Source organism: Gambusia affinis, linkage group LG01, assembly GCF_019740435.1.
Source record: "Gambusia affinis linkage group LG01, SWU_Gaff_1.0, whole genome shotgun sequence".
NCBI classification, from domain to species: Eukaryota; Metazoa; Chordata; class Actinopteri; order Cyprinodontiformes; family Poeciliidae; genus Gambusia; species Gambusia affinis.
In genome coordinates, this window is record NC_057868.1 from 42,661,967 (window position 1) to 42,685,096 (window position 23,130).

General features: G+C 38.8%; 1 protein-coding gene across 3 annotated transcripts in view; it reads left to right on the plus strand.

Annotated features, from left to right (window-relative positions):
• Positions 1–23,130, plus strand: part of LOC122836100 (forkhead box protein J3-like) — a 73,585-nt gene that overhangs the window by 8,769 nt on the left and 41,686 nt on the right. For 2 of the 3 annotated variants that reach the window (XM_044125796.1, XM_044125786.1), the window contains exons 2-3: positions 5,991–6,126; positions 6,418–6,904. In XM_044125796.1, coding sequence (XP_043981731.1) covers positions 6,542–6,904 — 363 coding nt within the window. In that variant the 5' untranslated portion in view covers positions 5,991–6,126; positions 6,418–6,541. Of the gene's footprint in view, positions 1–5,990; positions 6,127–6,417; positions 6,905–10,766; positions 10,916–23,130 lie in introns of those variants that run through there. The other variant, XM_044125802.1, reaches the window with a different exon arrangement.

The following is a 23,130-nucleotide window of genomic DNA, read 5'->3' on the forward strand; positions in this document are numbered from 1 at the left end:
CTGAAGTTGATTGCTTGCATTATGTACCAAAGCACATATGCATTTGGTTGCTGTTATTTATTAAAAGTGCAGTTTTTTAGATAACAAATCCCAAATTTGAGTCAGACCTATGTAAAGCCACCTTTTGCTGCAATTACAGTCTACAGTCAAATAAAGTGTTTTTGAGTATGAGACTACTAGCTTTGTACATCTAGAGATGAAAATCTTTGCCCCTTTCTGTTTGCAAAATTAGCTGAAGCTCAGTCACTTTAGATGGAGAACATCTCACTCTCACTTTCCTCACTTTTCTTTTTCTATGACTCCAGCACTCTGGCATGAACTGTGGCATGAGCATCTTGGCCACTAAGATTTGTGTCAGGTGTGGGCATGAAAGGCAGTGAAAGTGAAAGTTTTGTTGCATTGCTCCTGAAATGCCACAGCCTACTAAATATTGCATCCAAGACGTTTTTGTAGATGCAGTATTACACATATAGGAATTGCAGTTCAAGCTGTGATTTGATGTATTGTGCATCTCTAAGCTAAACCATTCCATCATACCCTTGGTTGTATGTTTAGGGTTGTTGAAAGGTAACACTGTGGTCCAACTTAATTTTATTTATTTTTTGCTGTCTCTTAACAGGTTTTCTTCCAGGATTATCCTATATTTAGCTCCAGCCATCTTCACTTCAACTCCAAACAGCTTCCTTGTTCTTTGCTGTAGAAAAGTGTCCTAACAGCTGCCACAGCTGTATTTAACTGTGATTTGTTCATGGTGCATTGTTACCTGGCACACAGATAATTTTACATGCGGACTGAAAACTAAACATGACTTCTTTAATCTTTCTTTCTTATTTGCTGCTCTTTTGTAAAGAACAGGTCTGTGGAATGGATAGCTAATCCTTGTGCTGTCAACCAATTCTTTCTAAGGCCCTTTTGGCTGCTTTACAGTCTTGCCTAACCTCTCAGTTTAGATGGATGACCAAGACATAGCAGATTTGCAAATGGGACATACCCTTTTCATTATTCTTATGATAGATTGAGCTTAGAATATTATTTTATTACCCAACGCTGCTTCTCTACAAACTTATTCCTGATCTGTCTGGTATGTTCCTTTCTCTCTACTGTTCACTAACACTCTCCAGGCCTTCACCGAACAACTTTATTTAAACAGAGATTAAATTACAATCAGATAAACTCGATTTATTAGTTGGTCGCCTTGGATTTTATTTAGGGGCATCAGAAGTAGAGCTCTGAAAACACACACGTTACACTGTACCGATTTTTATTTGTAAATGTGCTACTTTGTGTTACTCTATCATATATAATCTCAAGGTACATTCAAGTCTTTGGTTGTGTGGAAACTTTTAAAGGGTATTCTAACTTATGCACTGATGAACAGCAGTGAGCGCTGTGTTGCTTGCTAACACCTTGTGAAGTCTTTGTGGTCTCTTTCTTCTCATGCGGATTTTCTTCAAGTACTCCAGCTTCCTTCCTCAGTTCCAGTGGTGAATGTGAGGCCATTAGTTCGTTCTAGATTTTCATCAGGTGTGAGGGCATTTTTGCTCCTGTGCTTTGTCCATTGTTTTAGTTGTCCATGCTTTGTGTTGCTTTGTCATTAACGGGCATACCCTGCCTCCCACCCACTGACTGCTGGAGATGGACACCTGCAAGGATTGGGCAGGTGAAAAAAAGTAACTGTGGATAAATGGGTTTTCAGATTTGTGGATATATTGACTTTATTTGGTTAGATAAGAGGAATCATCAATTGATTCTATCAACAAAATCTGTGAAGAAAATTGTCAAGAAAGAAAAACAAAGACCTATTATCACTTTAAAATTGTATGCTGGCCTTAATAAAGCCAATTTTCTGACATTCACATAAAAAACAAACAAAAGAAAGTCCTCGTCTGTGTTCTCCCTACTTGGAGCCAGAGGTTACAAACCAGGAATTTCTCCTGAAAATCAGCTTCAGTGGTTAAATGAGTCAAGCGTAGGAATTGAGACAATTTGACTTGGATGAAAACAATAGCAATAAAAAAACTAGTTTAGTTTCTTAGGATTGGTTTTAATGTGATGTGTGAGCAATACCCTAAGTTGTCAACTGCAGCACATATTTCATTAATAATCTGTCAAAACTAAATACAGTTGCTGCTGCACTTTGACATGTCTTCTCTCCAGTGATCATGTTCCTGTAGAACCATGCTGATACAAAACCCGACCGATATCAGACATAGAAGGTATAGCATTGAGGTTAGATTAGTCACTGTGGGACCAGTTGTCGGAGTAGACAAGGTAATTGGTTGTGTCTACCCACCCAGCAGGTTCCCTTTACCCATAAGCAAAGTCATATCCCTTTTTCCTTTGCTGGTCTATGCTATTACTCATCATCTCAGCACCTCAACAGGCTAGCGGTGTGAGGCATTACAATGTGCGACCGCGTAGGCATCCCACGCTCAGCAACTTCTCAACAACAGCAGCAGCAGCAGCGGCAGCACAGCAGGTCGGGGCTTGTGGCAGGCTGATTTGCAGTTCGAGCCTCCTCGTAATGAGAGGAAAATAAGCACTTGTTGTACCGTGTCTTGTGTGTCACCACCCAAATCCCACCTACCCACCGACATTAGATCCTTAGGAAAAAAAAAGAAAGGAAGGCACACTAATTAAGACGGCTTCTTGGGATTTGGAAAAAAAAAAAAAAAAAAAATCTTTAGACATACTTCTTGCGTAGTGGAGAGGCCTGAAGGAGAAGAATCCTTATTGAGTTTTTCTTGGTTCCTTTTTCGGTATAGTCCCTCTGCCTGACTTGTTTAGTGTTATGATTTCTGCTGCTACACATGTTTTTTTTTTTTTTTCCTTCATGTAATTAAAGTAAGATACTTTTCAGATGTTGGGCATTTCCCCTCTTCTTCTTCATGTTGGTATATTAGGGCTCTCCGTGGGGAAAGGTGGAAAGAAACCAATGTGTTTTATCTTTGTTGGCAGGCTTTTTGAAGCTTTCACACCTTTATCATTTACTGCATGAATAGAGGATGCGTGGGCCATTGATTGGGCTCTTTGTTGTTGAAGGACACATGAAGGTTAGCGCATAGGATTGGAATGAAAGTTTAGATGTTTTTTGTTTTTTTTCATTGTATTATTTTGTGATTTAGATGTTAATTCCATGCCAAGACTGCTAACTCTTTACTGGCCTTAAATTATTATGTTTTCTTTTACTTGTTAACTCGCTTAATGCACACTGTTAAAATGAACTATTGAAGTCTAAGCAATACATTTAGCTTAAAAGTGCTTAGTTGTTTAACTTGGGTAGATTTTAGCTTGGATTTCCAAATACAAATTTGTGAAATTTGTTCTATTGCTAATAAGACTGTTTTAGTTGGAGGAAGTTTATTTTTAAAATAAACTAGGGTTTAGTTAAATTGTAACTGTTCTGTGTTATACTAACTTCGACTTTAGACATAATGCTCAATAGTTATACACTTGTATTTCATTAATCAATCTGAAGTACAAAACATGAGCACAATCAACAGCTCAGACATCTATTTAATGACATGTACTATGTGTAAATAGAATCCATGTTGCCGACTTAGTCACTTTGCTGCTACATGTAGCAAGTGTCCAGTCAGCTCTAGTGACTCTAAAAAAACAACTTTCCACAAATCCTGCAAATGTTTGGGTGTTTCTAGAAATATTTTGAGGCTTTAAAATTAAAACAAGCGATTTTATTCTTCTTCCAACCCGGCAGCGGATGTTTCCATGCCCCCTTCACCGACTGGCCTGAAGCGAATGAATTTCACATGCAATACAGATTTTTATATGATCTCTTATTGGTAGCGTTTTTATAGATTGGAACACGAACAAAAGTTAGAAATATTGTGGTCAAAACGTTTTATGTTTTACTGTGACTAACTGAACCATTAGGACAAAAATACAAGCCAGAAAATATAACTAAACAATGGCATAAAACAAATCATATAAAGTAAAATATGATACGTTGTGACATCATAGAAAACAAGATGCAACAGAAGAAAGTTAACTTGTTTGTGTAAACACATACTTAGGGCATTTTTTACTAAGTCTTTTCGTATTTCCTATTTCAATACTCCTTTCTTTCACAGTATTAATGGCAGTTCAATGCACTTAGCCAATTATCCAATTAGGTAATAACATTATTTACTGACTTCCAGCAACTTCTAAGGCGAAGTTCTTTTACTTTGTGAGTTAGCAATAATGGGGCTTTCATAAAATCGAATAGTTTTTCTTTCAAAAAAATAAGAGCATACTTTTTCAACGTAATGGCTTAACTTCCTTTATCATTTTATCTCTTTCAAAACTACTTAAAAAATCTTGCTTACAGAATCGCTAACCCTCATTAGCCTGTTTTGGTGCTCAGATTTGTGTCCTCTTGCACAATTATGTTCTTCTTCTGTTTGAACCCTGCACTTAATCATTTTCTCTGCTTGCAGATTTCCATTGCTCTCTCTTGAAGCAAAGTGGGAATTCTTCCTGGTAACAGTTACAGTGAAAGAACGAGGATTTGATTTTTTTTTTAACATCGCTGCCTCCCTTTTGGTGTGCCTGTAGTGCTCACAAGAGCTCACTCCAGTGGTATCTCTGAGCGGAGAGAGCAGAGCTGAAAGTACAGGTTTTTCCCTGAGAGTTTGAGCAAGTGGAGCAGGATTTAAACGGGAGCAGAGGCTATGTGTACAAGAAGCATATCTGTAAGCAAGAGTTACTTTTTTTGAGTGAGAGAAGACTTTGAGGACATTATAATATGTAAGGAAATAAATCTTGCTCCTGCATATAAAATGTATGCTTTTAGATTTTTAATAGAATAGAAATCCCCTATTATTGTGGCAAAACTTGACACAAAATTTTCCCAACAACAGGACTCTCGACTATTCTTATTTCCTACCAAAATTGCTATATTTGTCAATATTAAAATCTTTCAAAATATAGTTTTAATTTTCTCTGCTGGACACAATAAATGAGGAAATGACTGAATCAACCAAAACCTCCAGTTAAAATCTAATCTGGAAGTTTAGGTAGGATTTGTTACCAAAAAGACTACAAAAGTTGTTTCATGTTCCATTATTGAACATGAACCAACTTGTTTCATTTACAAATTTGTACGTTTAAAAATTAATATGTTAGACTTAATTTTGATTGAATTAAAAGGGAATTACTAAACATGCTGTGAAATTATTTTTACAGCATAAGATACTGTTGTTCCATTGTTACCAACTAAAGTGGATTTTGTTAGTTAAATCAAAGCATTTTCTCTAAAGACTAACTTGGCATTTTCAGTCCAACCAAGGTAAACTACAGTACAAAATAAACATGCATGGACAATATTATTTTCTCTCTTTAGCTGTGACTCATGGCAAAATCATTTGTAAAACCTTTCATAAGGGTTGTTGCTAAGTTTGACCCAGGAAATATTTTTGGGGTGAGTGTTCCACTTAAATCTGCAATAACAAGAGGCTGAGGGTTATTTAGCATATGTTTTTATTGCTTACGTCTGTCTGACAGGGATCTGAGAGACTGAGAGGGACAGAGAGGTGGGCACGGACTTGTTGTGTGAGAGAGGCACGTCAAGCAAGAAAATGAAAATGTGTATATGTGTGTGAGAGAGAGACAGAGACAGAGAGAGAGAGAGAGAGATGTGCGTTGGTGGGTTAGACAGAGGAAAGGGGACGAGCCTTTCAGCTCCTCCGGAGGGTTGGAATTCCTCCTGAGCTGCCCCCCACTTCGCCATCCCCCTTTGGCAGACACTTGTGAAAACAATTCCCCAGCTTTTAGTCATTGTGCAGATCCAATTGCTGTTTCCACCTTGGATGGAATGGACTGTAAGCCAGACAGACACAACATAGAGGGGAAGAGAGAGAGAGGAGGTTTTAATCAGGTTGGACAGATGCCGAGGCCAGTTGAACGGTTGTGCGATATTAATATCTTATGAGGGCCTTCTGGCAGCGCAAGCTCACCGTCTTGTGTGGTTTTGTGTTTGCACATTGCAGCCGCAGCAGCATCAGCCGCCGTCACGGTCGCCAGATGAAGATTTTGTGAACATGCACAAGGGGAGGACTTTACCTTTCACAGCGCTGACTTCCCCAGATGCTTTGGCCAAAAGAAAGATGGAAGGAAATGGGAAGAGTAAGACACTTCTCTCATTCCAAGCCCCCAAACTACTGTCCTACTTAATGTATAATTAATGGAAACAATATGATAAACAGTTTTTAATATCCCTCTCTCACATATTAATGTGCAGTGCTAAAGGCAAAGTGCTGAAAGTGCCAAAATATTTTGTTTTCTGTTCTACAAAGCTAGACCGAATGTGAAAAATAATGTACAAGTTGACATCCGTGTGTCTCTGCCAAGTCTGCTTTCTGCTCCAGCTAAGGGAGATGAATAGGCATAGTAAATAAACCTCCTGTTCCTCCCTAGGCTTGAGCCAAGACTGCAGCACAGAACCCATTCAGTGAGCCAGCAGAAGATCCCTCCGTACGCCACGTCGCTGAAGCCCCTCTCCTTCTTTTTTTTGTTTTGACCCTCCGGAGCATCGAGCACCATGACCTCTGAGCTGGAGAGCAGCCTCACGTCCATGGACTGGCTTCCGCAGCTCGGCATCAGGGCAGCCATCCAGAAGGCAGACATGGGACACCACCACAGTCACCTTGGGCATCATCACCATCACCACATGCACCATCACGGGCACGGCCTGGGGAAGAAGATTGTGCATCTGGATCCAGGAACCACACTGGACCAAGAGGAAGCGGCACAGCACAGAGACGGCAAACCCCCCTACAGCTACGCCAGCCTCATCACCTTCGCCATCAATGGCTCTCCTCGGAAACGGATGACACTCAGTGAGATCTACCAGTGGATCTGTGACAACTTTCCATACTACAGAGAGGCGGGCAGCGGTTGGAAGGTAAGAGAGGATAAGACAGGCAACTCCACATTTAGTTTTTTTTTTGTTTGAATTTAAGATACTAATATAGCAACCATAACACTGATCATCAACTCCTATGAAGTCATCTGAATATTGCTGAGTGGTACTTTTCAGGATGTGCTGAACTTTGAATTATAGTTTTGCTTCACAATATTGTTTATGAAAGTTTGCAATGCCCTGCTGATGTCATGTGTCTCTGAGTTTTCTAATATCCGTATAGGTTATGCTGCAATGAGTCTTGAGCTGTTTGGTCTCTCTCTCTCTCTTTTTCTCTCACCTTCTCTCTCACTCTCTCTGTCTCTTTTCAGTGTTTAAGAAAAAAAAAACAAGAGTCTTTATAGTTTGTGGCATTCCACTCTAGAACTCTTATACCAGCAGGGGGCACTAATGTCAATATTGCCCCATTGAAAAGCAGTTGTCCTCACTTGCAGCACTACTGAAAAGTTGACAGTACTGAGCATGGCTAAAGTAATGCTCAGCTTAAGTTCTACCAAAAGAGTTGTCCTACCTGTTCTCTCTGGCATTGTTTACCTTTTTTATCTTAAAAAGACACAATATAAAACTACATTCTTTGGGTTTTTAGTGAAAGTGTTGGTTTGCATGTTTTTTATGGTTGGCCAGTACATCATAGTTTTCAACAATCTCATGATATTCAGTTCATATGTAGGGAAACTGGGTTTTAAAGGATCTTTATTTTGCAGATTATATGTGACTATTCTTTCTTCTTTCTCTGGTTTTCTTACATTTGGTTGTGCCTATTCTGTACGTTTTACACTTCCAAAAATACCTTTGAAATGTGGATGTACAGTGTATTTGGTGTGTTATTCTATCCCTGATTGCTCCTAAAGTTTCAGTCTGGACAGTTGTATTTTTGTTTTCTTCTTCACACTTTTGGTGATGGTCTAATTACGAGCTAACCTAACTAAATATTGCTTTGATCTTGGCATCCACTGTCTTTCTCCAGAAGAGGCAGTACTTACAGCTTGTGGTTTTCAACTCATTGCCAACTCTAAGATCTCTGTTACTGTTATGTATGTGACTCTATGGTCCTCTTTGATGTTCTCAGCAGGAAAACCTTGCAGCCCTCCACAGCATTCTTGCAGTTCTTAACGGCCATAGAAGAACAATGTCAATTTCTGCAGCTTGAAAGTCTAAAAAATTCCCAAAAACATTGTAAACTAAGGCTATTTGCTTAAGGCGTGTTTCACATTTCTCTCAAATGTTGATGTTTTATAATACCATACATATAAAATATAATATGAGGTGAATTATTTTAATTCCACTTTAACATTTTTCGTTTTTTATTTGCTAACATTTAAGCATGTCTGACTCAACAAGAGGAATTAATATTGGCTACCGATTGCATCATATCCTATGAAACTCATACTGATGGTGCTCGGAGTGCCAAGCACCGACTGATCCCGCTGTTGCCTTAAACAGTACAGAAACCTTTTAGTGAACTGGGAATGATTGACAGGTGCATTTTGTCTCATTCAGGGGACATTATTAAATCCTTATGCAAATGTAGCAATGCAATGTCTGACTCAACAAGAGGAATTAATATTGGCTACCGATTGCATCATATCCTATGAAACTCATACTGATGGTGCTCGGAGTGCCAAGCACCGACTGATCCCGCTGTTGCCCTAAACAGTACAGAAACCTTTTAGTGAACTGAGAATGATTGACAGGTGCATTTTGTCTCATTCAGGGGACATTATTAAATCCTTATGCAAATGTAGCAATGCAAATCCTGGCTAATACGAGCAGAAAGGTGCCGCTGTTATTGGAGACAAATGAATAGATCCCTGTGGTTGTGTCTTGGGGATTCTGTGGCTTATTAGTGAAGAAGGGGATGGATATAGTCCTTCGACTGATGCACTGAAAAGGCTGTCTGCAAACTATGAACCAATTCATCTCTCTGAGAGTGGGAACGTTTTTCCTCTTCTCTCATTATTTCTCTTCCCTTTCACTTTTCATCTTCATCTCCTGAGCACTTGCACTCCACCAAACCACCTCCCCGCCTCCTCTCTCAGCCCTCCCCGTCAGTCACTGCTCTCGTCTCTTCTTCTCTTTTGCTTTCACAAACTCGTGTTTGTTCCCTGTCTGTAATCTTGAACGCACCGTTCCCTGAACATAGACGCACGCCAGAAACGGAGACAAAAAGGTTATGATCCAAACCTGGGCTTTTGCTGGCAGAGTTCCTTCACCTGCACATAGATTCAATCAATTAGTTTTTCTTTTTGTCTCCAGAGAGGTGATAAAGGTTACCAAGACAATTTTTGGCTTTTTCTTACCGCTGCTCATGAATGCATTCTTCTGTTGGTTGTACTGGAGCGCCAGGATATTATATATTGTACCCCATAATTACACCATGATCCATGATTGTGTATGTGTGTGACTGAATCCTGTTAAGATCATTAACACACTACAATGGTGGCACTGAGATATTCTTCTCGGTCTGGCATTGCAGAGCTGTGCTGCTTTTTGATAAGCCAGGTATAATACCTACAATCTATTGGATGAATCAGAAAAGCAGCATGTCAAACATTTTTATTTATTTATTTATTTTTTATTTTATTTTATTTTTATTTTACCAAGATGGGTTCTAATAAATAATTCAAAAGTTTGGCATTCATCTGTAAAAAGCAAATCTTTGGCTCGTCCTTGAACTTGTCTTTCAGAAACTTCCAGTGCCTTAAATATTTGTCAAATTTTCTCTTGTTAAGGACACACATTTTAATGCAGCTAATTTGCGTTTCATGAGAAAAGAAAACGATACATGGCTTTCAATTTTTTTAAAATTCTCAAACAAAAATCTGAAAGGTGTGGCATGCATATCCTTTACCATAGTAAAAGGGGGCTGAATGGGAATTGATCCCAGGACCTTCTTGCTGCAAGGCAACAGCTCTACCAACTGCGCCACTGTGCAGCCCGACCAGATCATTATTTATAGAAATTGTTGAGAGCCACAAATCATTTTTCTTCCACTTTCCATTCACGCAATTCTATGTTGGTCTATTGTATAAACTAGGTGTGTCAAACTCGTCTTCATTTTGGGCCGTATCAAAAATCTGAATGTTCTTAAGAGGGCCGGTTGTCTCAGAATGAATTGATAAAACTCAATACTTTGCTAAAATATCAACAAATGGCTGTTTCAGCATTCAGTAAGCGTTTCTTAAAATTAAATAATATTGAAAATTTATTCACACTGATCAGTCCATCCAGGTTTCCGTGATTGTTTTTGTGGGATATTTTGCAATCAAAATGAGGGATTTTTCTAATTTAGAAATATTGTGAGAAAGAAATGTCAGTAAAATCTGAAAAATGTGGGGATTTGTTGGTTTTGTGTGACTTCTTTTGTGGGAATTTTGCACATTTGTGAAAAACTGGAGGGAGTTCTTGATGTAATTTGGAGTCTAGAGCCCTTGAGTTTGACACATGTGGCATGAACCCACCTACCGTAGATTTGGAAGTTGTAACCAAATCTAATGTAAACAAACTGAACGTGTATGAATAGCTTCTGAAGCTTCTCTAAATAGATCAAAGTACATTATATTGAGTGAGTAATGCATTAGTTTGTACAGAAAGGCTTTAGACCATTGCTTTCTGGGTGACCTAACCCATCACAGCAGGGCTCGTTTTGTATCAGCCGTCACAGGGAACGTTACATAAGCCCAGCTCATTCCGGTTAAGGTGATTGCTGTCTGCTGCACACAGTGGGATCCAGACTCAAAGATTGTCTTATTGACTGATTCTACAGATATTGTTGGTTGACATATCCACCGGTGTGAAGTGCAGACTCTTAAGAAGGATGTTTTTTTTTTATTTTCTTCTTTTGAATTTAGACTTGAGGCAAACTCTCATGCTTTTAGGAAACACTTTGCATATATGATGCGTCCGGATTGTCTTGTCTCCGTTTGCCTGCCGCCGCGCGTGCACGTACGCTCACACACGAACCGGTGGACCCAGAGAGAGACTCCCGCTCAGGTAGGCAGAGTACGTGTGCAGTCTGCAGATTACACGCAGGGAGCTCGGCAAGAGATGAGATGGGAGGAGGAACAGAGGTGTGTGTGTGTGTATGTGTGTGTGGGGGGGGGACTGTTAGACAGCAGCGAAGAGGTTTACTACCCAGCACACGCACTCCGTCTGCTCTGTATGATAATGTGAGAGTGCAGGAATGGCAGAGTTTAAACCAGGACATCATGCATGCACCAACTCCACCACACGAACGCATACGACTGCCGTATTGAATGGGTTGCATTTACCCGCACGGTCTCACTTTCAGATGTATTAAAAGTGAAAGCAGATATCTTTCTCTTGTACTCGTTCCGCCTCTCAAGGTCACAAGAGTTTTAGGTTCTTTGGCAAGAAAAAAAATGAATATGGAGAGAACTCTTTTTATCTGAGAAGTATTGACGAGAAGCTTCAGCTTGAGCATGCATGCATAAACAATTTGCTTTTGGACCCTGTTGAATCTTCTTAAAACATGTAGCATTACAAGCATGCGTACCATTTTGTTTTTCTTTTTTTTTTTTTCAATGTTTTCCTTAAAGCATGGGAGTAAGCTGGAAGAGGGCTATGACTGGAAACAGCGTTGCATCAGAATGCGTCATACTCGTGTTATTTAGTATCTCTGGAACGTCTTTATCTCCTCTATGTTATCTCTACCAGCCTCACTCTCACTCCCTGCTTTTGTGCTCGCACATGTCCAATCCCCCCGCTCCCCGTTTTACAAAAACCAAAACATCCCTATCTGGTCCACGTGTCGGTCCACTCTCGAGGCCAGCTTGACCACAGCTTATAATGAGCACACAGTGGGACACCAACGTTCACTGCAGGTTTCCCATTTTCTGTCTTTGTCCTTTTGCTGCCAGCTTGTAGGGGTGAGGCATCTGAAAATAAAATAAGGTCTTGCAATTTTGATTTTGTTTTATTCTATGATAAATAAGTGGAAAGTATTACGGTACTTCAACATTTTATTGACTATTTTATGTGAAACTATTAAGTTTTGAAGTTTACATTATTCACCTTGTTTTTTGTTTTTGTTTTTTCAATAAAATTTAGCTTCCTTTATCAACAGGACCCTTTTCTATCCTCACCACTGTCACCAGATTTCAGAAGGTAGATATTTTAGCCTAGATTTCAAACTCTTGGCTTCTGCTTTTGGTCTGCGTTAGGCGAAACAGGAAATTATTATTTTCTGAGATTTTTTATACAGTTTGAGGTACCTATCAGAGTTGATCGGTCACATTTGTTTTAGTTCAATAACAGAGTAAAAGTTTACTATAACCATTTACATTTAATCTCCATTTAGAAAGTTGATGATGGTGTTTAGTTTACGGAAAAGTTTCCTTTAGAAAAGGAATGAAAGACCAAGAAGAAGGGGGTTGATAGAAAATGTGGAATGACTGACTTATATTACAAAAGTATAAGTCCTAATTGGGAAATTGGAAAACATATTGACCTTCTGTGATTTGGGGCTGCCTGTTTTAAAGTGGCTGGTGGGAAACATTACAGCAGAACTCCTTCATGATTTCTAAACGGTCAACTTTTTAAATGACAAATTGCTTTTTCTTGCCGGATTTTTAAATATTAATATGTCATGGACAGTAATTTATATCCTGGGTTGTTTATTTGAACTGAAAAGATGCTCACAGATGATAACGGACGAGTTGATTTATCAAAGCATGTGTGTATGAAACATTTTAAATTAATTTAAAAATAAAAAAATGCATTTCTCAATTAAAACTGATCATAATACAAACTCTGAATGCATGTAAGCATGCGTTATTTTAGAAAACAAAGATACATATTTATATATTTAACAGATTAAGGCAGCTAAAGTGGTTGATAATAAAAGTTAGCTGTGTTTAACAAAAAGATAAATTGGATAGTTGTGGATCTTCCGTTTATCCTGTCCTTCCTGATATGCAATGTCTCTTCTGTAATTTCCTTTCCGCTGTGTCGCATTGTGTTGTTATACAGGATGACAGGAAAATGAGGCAGTAATATGGGCCCAGTTGACTGTTTCTGTGGGGTTGTGCTTAAAAGCAAGAGGAAGAAAATCCCTTGAAGTCTGCAATGTAGGTGCTATTCACATAGTTTTAAAAAAGGCAGTTCTTCAATTACTCCACTTTATTCTTTTTTAAATGAGATTAAATTCTAACCACAGATTATTTTGGGTTCATGTTGTGATGCATTTTTCAGATAATCAACTGTGTTGAATAATTAACCCTGTCCTGATAATCTGAAAACTTAAAGACATTGAGATGTTTCCATTTTAATATATGTGGGTATGACGATGTCTGCAAAAGTCTGAAACTTGATTTCAGTATTCAACAAGTAGGCTAAGAAGGAGTTAAGAGTGCCACTCCTTCTGTTCCTTTTTTTAATTGTCTTGTTTCCTTCCAAAATTAAATATGAACCATGTATACACCACATACAAAACACAGTCCAGACTTGTGCAGTCCTTGCTGACTAAATCGGTCTCTCTGAAACCCCGAGGCTTCAGTCAGCCTCTCATGCAGCCAAGCTAATTGTGTGCAAATTAGCAAGCCTAATATGAGGCTGTGAAGGGCAGCCGTGCCATAGAGGCCTTGGCCCTTTGGCTGACCACTGCATATCACAGACAATCACCTGATATGAATCATTACGAGGCAATTTATTCAGGGTCACCACTCTTGCTGCTGCATGTGAGCTCTACAGCTGAGAGCCTCGACAGTCAGCACTCAGCGCCAGTGTATGCTTCATTTCCGTCACCTGTTTTGATCATTTTGGTTTAATACAAAGGTGTGTAAGGCCACACCTATGCACATCTGTCCACATATGGAAGAGAAAGTCTTAATATTAGAGGTGGAGTGAAACATGAGGTGACATGATGGACAATACTGGGTTCACGATCAGCTTTTAGGAATCACCTTTCGAAAAACCAAGAAACTCCATTTTATTGTTTTCACATCTAAAATAGAGCTTTCATGAAGTATCTTGAAAAAAAAAACAGTAATTGACTGAAGTGTACAACACTCCAGTAAATGTGTGACATCTCTAAAAGGCTTCCTGATTTTTTTTTTTTTTTTTTTTTTTTTTTTTTTTTTTAAGCAATAAGCATTGGTTATTTGCACTGCTGGATTGCAACCAGGTTGCAAACTTCATTTTAAAATGCGAAAAGAAGAAATGGGAGCACGAGGCAAAAGACACAGTAAGCAGTTTATTGAAACCGACATTTAAACTGAAACATCAACTCATTAGTTAAAACAGAACTAAAGGTATCAAAAAACGTACTAGTGGTATATAGGTCAGGGGAACTTGAAGGAGTTTCCAGAACAGGGACGTTGTTTCCCCTGGAGGAACTCCTTTGTAAGATGAACTTTGTCACCCCTTCTGACGAATAACTCAGTAATGGCTGCACAGCTGAGGGCCTTCAGTCATAAAGGGCTGCCCACTGTAGCATCTCCATTTCACTTCCCTGTACAACCTGAAGATCCATCGTTCCTCTGAAGGAAAAAGTTCTTGTGAGATCCTCTTACCATTTCAGTAACAATGGAAACCATCAATACACATTTTTCTCAGACTTAAAATTTCCCTTCATCTTTTAATGTTTACCTATGGTTATTGGAGCTGCAGTCATTATCAGTAAGAGCCTTAATTTGGGTCAAGGATCGGTCTGTGTCTTCACGGACACACAGTTGGATGCTCTGGCTGAGCACAGTTGAAATTTAGTGGCTTGTGAACTTGGCTTTTGTGTCTTGACCCCCTGAGCACCCTTTCAAATTTTACAGTTAGTCTTACATGAGCAGAGCTGGAGTGCTGTGAGAGGTCCTGCTTGTGCAGCTCAACAGTTCTGCCAGAGACAGAAACCGTTTGGACGTTATGATCAGCGTGAATGCTGCCCTGTGCATGGATTGGGACTTTTAAGGCTAATGTTCTCAAAGCTTTGATTAGCTGATTAACATCTGCACAAAGTAAAATCAATTTTACATTTAAAAATATATCAATACACAGGAGTCAGAAGTTGGGAAGGTTGGCAAATTCAGTACGCTTCCTGTTCTTTCTGCCGTACGTGTATAAATAAACAGTTTTTCAAATATGATGTTGTTTTGAACTCCAGCGTTCAGAAACATTCCTCAGTCAGTGGTTTGCTTGACAATAGATGAAAAGCCACTGATAAACCTGCTAACTTTCTCTCAGCAGCAAAATTGCCTTTGATGATTACAAAGGCCACAGACATTGAAAAACATATAGAGAACCCTTCTCTGTCACACCTCTGAGGTTCAGTGACAAACACGCACAGCTCACCAGATGTTACCGTTTAAATATGATAATACAAGAACGCAAGCCTAACATTGTCCTGTGAGTAAACCTCAAATGACATGCATGTGGTCTGCTGTATAATAAGCAGAGGGAGCTCTCCGTTTGAAGCAGTCACTGGTTTATCTCAGACTACTCTATGCTGTTCCTTCAGTGGATGTGCCTCTGCTTCTTCTACTGCTGCCTGCACTGCCTCCATCGTTAAGCAACTGTCTAGACCGATGATGTGATCGACTGGGGAAGTATTGCAAAGCTCAGATGTTTTCATTCCTTGCGTGGGTGTCCATTGTCTCCATTGTGTCTCATGGTTGTGCTCGAACACTAAAACCGAGTTGTTTAACAATTGGAAAACTATCCATAGCATGAGAAGTTACTGTCTTTAAAAAAAAACAAAGAAACAAAGTATAATTCTTCAAAAAACTCATGCCTCGTGTTCTTTTAAAGGTGACTGCAACTTATCTGTTGTTATCCCTGTCAAAATGTGAGATCAATTGCATTTTCTTTGCCATTAATAAGTATGGCAGCCCTGTTTTTTGTGTGGAATCTATTTTTTCCCAATTTGATTTCAGATTTTCCTAGATGGAGTTTTTCAGTAGGACAGACACATCCAGCAATATGTGTGTTTGATGATTTTTGGAGATTTTCTTCACTATTCTCCTCCATGTGCTCTTTGACGAGACAAGCTGGGATCCTCATTAAGCTCCTGTCCCTGTTTTACTTATTTTGAACTGACTGTAGGTGTGGTGACGTTTACATTTACATCTTGACATGTTCATTTATAGTAACAATAACAAAAAAAACCACAACCTAATTATTGCAAAACCGGTATTGAGGCAAGCAAGTCGGTAACAATTTAGATGTAAAAAGGAGCAATTAACTTTTGATGGAAAACAGGAGGCAAGAGTTTCTGTTCATAATGAAATTTGCACTTTGGATTCGTCTGTTCAAGTTGTTGGAACCCGAGTTTCCTGACGTCATAGGAATCTCTTTCATCCAAATGTAAAATTAAATGTAATGCTATTTTTTTGTTTCTGATTATGTCAAAACGTCTTTGACGATTAGCAGTATCCAGTAGGGCAGGTTACCATGGCGATTGACTAGTTTCTAGTGGATTTGTGTTGGCTTCAAGATATGTCCTTAAAAAAAAAAAAGCAGTTTTTCCAGACATCAAAATTATAAACTACAATAAACTCCCATTTAGTTAATTATTTTTTAATTCAGCTTGACGGACTTTGTGTGTTTTAAAAATAAAAAAAAAAAATAAAAAAAAGGATCATATTTATTAGAAACTGAAGGAGGAATGTGAAACTATTCCAGTTTTTCTTTTTTAAGTCAGTATTCAGAAAAGCCACTGGAATCACCACATTGACATTTTACATAAACGAATGGGGCTTTGCATTTAATTTAACTGCTCTTTATGCGGACTTTCAGTCTTGGAGAAATTGTCGGTGTCTTTCTGCTCACACATACTTAAACGTTTAAGCCCAAAGTTATTCATTCCCCTGGCAGACTTAAATTTAAAGGAATCTTCTGCTTTGACCAACATGATTGAAAAGGATATAGATGTGTTTCAAATATGATCCAAGGAAGAAGTTACTTCTCAGCGAAAGGTTGCTTTGCAAAATCTCATCTGAGCAAAGAAGACAAGAGAAAAGTTTGGCCACAATGATGTAACATTCGTTTGACATAAAAAGGAGAAACATTCAACCCAAAGAACATCATCTAGACAGTCAGCTTGATGGTGGGAGCAAGCTGACAGGCATCTTCATCAAAGTAAACAAGAAGACAAAATCAAAATTCTCAATCTCGGTCTGCACAAATGACAATTTCAGAAAAACAGACGGCTAAATTTGTGAAAAAGCGGTTGGCAAAAATATCCACGTTTTTGAGGGGTCTGAATTAAATCCAATACAGAATCTGTGGTTGGAGGTAAAGATTAGGCTGATGACTAAGAGGCTTTTCAGCCTCAGAGATTTACAACTAAGATAGCAGTGAAGACATATAAAAAGCTTCTCAGAAATTATGAGAACCTTTTCTGATCAGACGCAATAAAAAATGACTTTGAATCTGTCAGGGCTATGAGCAATTTTGAACTTAACTGTATGTATACTATATACATAAAAACGCAGCGTATATCGATGCAGCTATTAATTATGCTCGTGTGAGAATCCACGGTAGGAGCTTTTAATTATGTACTAATCACTAGAACCAGTGTCGGTATTAAATTCTTAATTAAAAGCGTGGAATTTCTCTCGCTATCTCCTCGAGCGTTTGGCATGCGCCCAGCGCTGTGTTCTGCTCTCCAACCAGCCAGGCCCACAGCACTCTCCATATGGCTAATAACAGGCTTAAGGCTGGTTTCCCTAGCACTGTGGAATGCAACAATTATGCCACAGAATGAGCTTGTTTTGCTTGTTATAGGCTTTACATCCTGCCTGACTGTCAGACCCCAACTAACATCGGAACGTCTCAGAACGTTTCAGCGGAGAGAAGATGTTTATCTGGTTCAGCAAAACAAGCCCACTCAACTGAATGAAGATCTGTGCTGTAAAACATTTATGGTGCTCCTTATAGAAGAACAAAATGGTCTTGGGGTTTATTTTAGGTATTTTTTTATTGTTTTACATTTGGATATTTTTTATTTATTCTTTTGTTGTCCTCAAACAACTGAGGTTCTATACCCAAAAAAGATATTTGAAAAATGAGACATGCAAACAGAAACTCTTGTGCTGGTTGAGCTGCTTTTAAATTGATGACGACAAGCTGATCTCTTATCGGCTTTATTGACATTTTAATCACAGGAGGACACGAGAGGTGGGAGTGAGACGTTAATCAGGCGTCTTAACATCACATTTACTCTGTACTTGACTGGGTCTGAGCAGACTGTCTTACAGCCCAGTGGGTCGTCATTCATTCCATTCTATTTTGACAGTCTTTCCAACGTGTTTTATGGGCATTTCTTATTGGTTTTTAGTAGAGATGCACAGATCAGACAGAGCATTGCGGGCCAGTTTTTGATCTCTGGTTTCTATAAAGCTCTTACCTACATCTAATGCTTATAGCTAATTCCGATTTACTTTTGGGGCCTAAATGTACTTTTGCTGCTTCTTTTTTGTCAGTTATTATTAATGTTTGGACCAAAGGAGCGGAAGTCATAGAAATGACTCTGAAACATGGTTTTAATCATTTAAAACAGATGTCACAGTTTGGTTTTTTTGTTTTTACTATAAAAATCTGTGTCTTGTGTGTGCACCAGAGTTGACATTCAGACTCAGAGCTTAACTCTGAATTCTCTAAAAGGCTGTAAACATTTCAGGATTCAACATGTTCCATCACAGAAATCCAAAGCGTTAGAAAATAAACATTCAGCCTTGCTGATATCTCTTAAGTCAGCTCTGGGTCACTTTACTCCCTCACCAGTTGGACAAAATCTCCCCAAGTTGGGTATAAATTGACGTTGTGTAGAAAATTGCATTTTTTTATTTTTTTTTACTTTTTTGCCAAAAAGACAAGTATGAAATCAGGGCTGTAAACATTTCAGGATTCAACATGTTCCATCACAGAAATCGAAAGCGTTAGAAAATAAACATTCAGCCTTGCTGAAATCTCTTAAGTCAGCTCTGGGTCACTTTACTCCCTCACCAGTTGGACAAAATCTCCCCAAGTTGGGTATAAATTGACGTTGTGTAGAAAATTGCATTTTTTTATTTTTTATTTTTTACTTTTTTTGCCAAAAAGACAAGTATGAAATCAGCACAGCTTTGACTATAAGCCACTCCGGAGTTATAAGTCACATCAGTCGAAAAATGTGTGGTGAAGAGAAAAACGACATAAGTCGCACTGGAGTAATTGGAGAAATTGTCAACCGTGACTTTCTGTCTACATAACTGGAAACCATCTAGCGCAAACGGCAGTCCATCAGATCTCGAATAAACTAAAAAACAAAAGACTGTCGCTGGATTTTATTTGGATTCACATGGAGTGCAGCCCGAGCATTCCTTCCTGCGCGTCCTGCTTCTCCTGCTCGCACACCTTCTCTCCCGGAAAGCCGCTGACAGAGACTGTCACTTCACCGCAGTCCGATGGCTGACACAACAGCAACACAGCAACAGGAAGTGTGCCAGCGTGACCTAGTTCGATCTGCGTTATGTCTGAAACACGTCAGTAGAATTACAACTGCGAGCATTTGTCTTTCTATATTAGTTGCAAAATTAGAAATCCTGCTAATTTGACGCAGGAAGGATGTTCAGGATACACTTACCAGGTTTATCTGATTTTGTCATTTGTTATTGTATGGACAATAGCCGAGGTTTTTGCTCTCAAGATCTAAATTTGTTGTCTAACCACTGTAAACAATACACATGCAATTGCAACTAACGCACTGCATTTCATTAACTATATTTCTCTGCCTTTGAATGTCTTATTTTTATGCTTTTGAGGGTCTGTTCTTATTTTAGCCATTGTATTCATTGTATTTATTTCACAATAAAAGTTTGTGGCTTGACGAAATGTGATGTGAAAGCCAATTTCCTTCTAGAGCCAGTCCCAAATTGGCAAAAAATACCTTTATTCATAAGCACTGCTCCCTCTGAATCCCATATTGTATTTATTATTCATGTTTTCTATTTAGTAAGTCTCTTTTACCTTTATATTTTTTCACTCTACATGCATCATAAGAAAAAAAAAAACATTCAAGTGACTCATAAAGTAAAAGCTTTCATTAACAAACAAGGCAGACTGTGTTAATGGTTCCGTGTTCAGTTATATACTGGGTTTAATTGGGTTAGAACAATAGTTTATCACTCTGCTCTCAGATTTTATGGATCACACAAGCAAAATGTAGCTCATAATTGTACAAAATTCTATTTAGTTTTCAACAGTATCACAAGTAAAGATCTGAAAAGCGTGGGGCACCTTTTTATGCAACTCCCTTTAAGGTGGGACCACAAAAAAATAAATAAATACAAATCAAGTGCACTCATTCACAAGAAACAAAATTAGAGTTTTTGACCTATTTTTTGTCTAAATATGTTGAATTCCAGTAACTTAATGAGTCACAAGTTTAAATTTAATGTAGCTGCTCAGATGTGTTGCACTGCTGATTGGTGCAGGCACCACCAAGTTGCAAATTTTACAAATCTTTGTTTTAGAATCCAAAGCGTTTCCACACACCATCCATTAATTCAATCCCCCACCAGGGGTTATCCTGCTGCCTCACCTCTCGTCCTCTTCCCACTTTTCCTGACTTTTGAAAACATTTGACACCACATGTGGATGATAATGTTGTTTTTTATGATCACTTAGTGCCAAAATCAAAATTCTAGGCTAGTTGTGATTACTTTCTTGGTTATGTGACATCATGCCGACGTGGCGCGTATATAAACTTTTGACCAACACCGTGTCTGCTAACTCGCTCAGGCACACAAACAAAACGCACAAATCCAGCCTACAGATGCACATCTTCAGGCACACACATCGTTAAAAAATTCACCTTTTCCCATAGCCAACGTGTGTGAGGAAAAGTAGAGTGTGGGGGAAGGGCCTATCAAATGAAATGAATATGTATAAGATGGGGTTTAAAATACCGTCTTGTATTCAGCCCTGCATGCTCACCGAGCGTCTGTCACTCTGTCAGCATCAGGATATAATAAGGCGGCATTTCAATGACGCTCAGAACTCCGGAGGCTCTCACATCTAAGACACCTGTCCGTATGCGCACATACCCTGAACTGCCTCCTCCAGCCGACTCCTGCTCCCTGTTTCTTTTTAGCGCACCCTCCCTTTTCCTCGGCTTCTCTTCCTCTGCCTTCAAACTGTACCACATCTTACTCTTTCTTTATGCTCTGCATGGCTCAGCTGAAAGGTAGTAAAGTATTCTTTTTCTCTTCTCCTGCCAATTCTATCTTTCTTTTTAGTTTCTTTTCTGTTTGCAGATGCACATTGGTTACCTTTTTTTTTTTTAACACCACAACACACGCCTGTAGGGCACTGGGCCCTCCTGAATACTGCTGGGTGTGTGTGCCTGTGGACATAGGTTAACACTCCTGCCAGCAAACCTTTTGGCCTTTGACTCCGGTCTCCCTGCAAACATACACATCAGTAGACATTTCTCAGGGCTCTACACAATGCACACAGGCACAAAAGGCTCATATTTTACCTTGTTAAAAAAAAAAAACCCAACAAACTTTCAGGCTGTTTATTACAGCTTACCAAGGTACACTGAAACTGTTTTTCATCCCAGCCTCTAAATCTCACAATCCATTGCTTAACGCCACAGTGGACCCACATGTTTGATCCCTCACATCCTTTAAATGTCATCTTGTAAAGTTTTGGTCGCTTTAATCATTCTTCGTCCTCAAACGGAAGAAGACATCCCTTCCCTAAACAGCAAATCTGTTGATGGATGATTCAACCTAAAGATCAATGTCCATCCTGGGACCGGAGATCAGATGAATGTAAATGTCACAGATCTGCAAGATACTGAGAAAAGAAAGAAGAAAAAAAAAAACACGAATAACATTTTATTTTTCTGTAAAATAATCTGCATGGCTGTCAAGCAGTTTGAAAGTTTAGCTGCAAATATAATATTAATTGGATTTTCTTTTTTTCCCCCACTTCTGCTTCTAAATTTGTTGTTAGATGATTGAAATTAAATTAAGGAGAAAGACAGTTGTTTTTCACACCTGGTAAAGACAATTAAAATTTCTTGAAATTAATTTATTTGTATTACATTGCAAACGAATTAACATAGTCACACAAAGAAAAAACATCTATAAAACTCACTAACAGAACTGCAGCGGCGGGTTGCTTGTCGGAGTCATCATTTTTCTAAGCAATCATTAAATGCTAGATACATGCCAACTGTTTCTCTTTGTGTAGAGTGAAACCAGAAAAAAGTATTTCCTGTTGTAGCTTTGCAAACATAAACATATGGAGTTTACTAAACTCTACAGAGACTTTTGCTGAAACCATCTGCTAATGAGACAATGATTAAGCTTTCCTACAACAGTCCAGGTGGCTATGAGGTACACAAAAGTGAAAATCAGTAATAAGGCACTTTCATGCTAAGTGTATGGTGTAAGCATGGTGAACAATCTGTTATGCTGTGGGCCTGTTATCTGTCTATAAGGCCTGGGGGAACTGTCTGCACGGAGATAACCAGACAGACAAAATGGTGAGGGCGAACCAACCAGACATAGTCGTGGTGGATAAACAACAGAGGAAAGCCGTTGTGGTGGATGTGGCAATACCAAGTGACTGCAACATCAGGAAAAAGGAGCATGAAAAACTAGAGAAATACCAGGGCCTAAGGGAGGAACTGGAGAGGGCCTGGAAGGTGAAGACCACAGTGGTGCCTGTGGTCATCGGGACCCTCGGGGCAGTCACCCCCAAACTGGAACAGTGGCTACAACAGATCCCAGGAACAACATCAGACATCTCAGTCCAGAAATGTGCAGTCCTAGGCACAGAGCTAAGAGGAAATTAGAATCACCACCAATGGGTGAAAAAAATGGAATTATATATATATATATATATATATATAATTGAATTCAATTAGAAGGTGTGTCCAAATGTTTGGTCTGTACTGTGTATATATCAAATTCTGTAGGATTTTTGTCCCATATCATCTTATCTGGGCATGTGTAAGACTCAAATATACATGTTTTACTCATTTGCATTGTTCATTTTTTACCTTCTTAGTTTTTTCACTTTATAAACATCAACCACTTTTTTCCCCCGATTTTAGTCACTCACATGTAAGTAGACATGCCTTAAGTACAACCATTCAGATTGGCTTTAAAAACATTGCCAATGATCAGATCTCATTTGCCCCGTTTTGCATACGAATGAACACATAGTCGCAACCCTGGGCTGTTAACATTAGTGTTCAACAT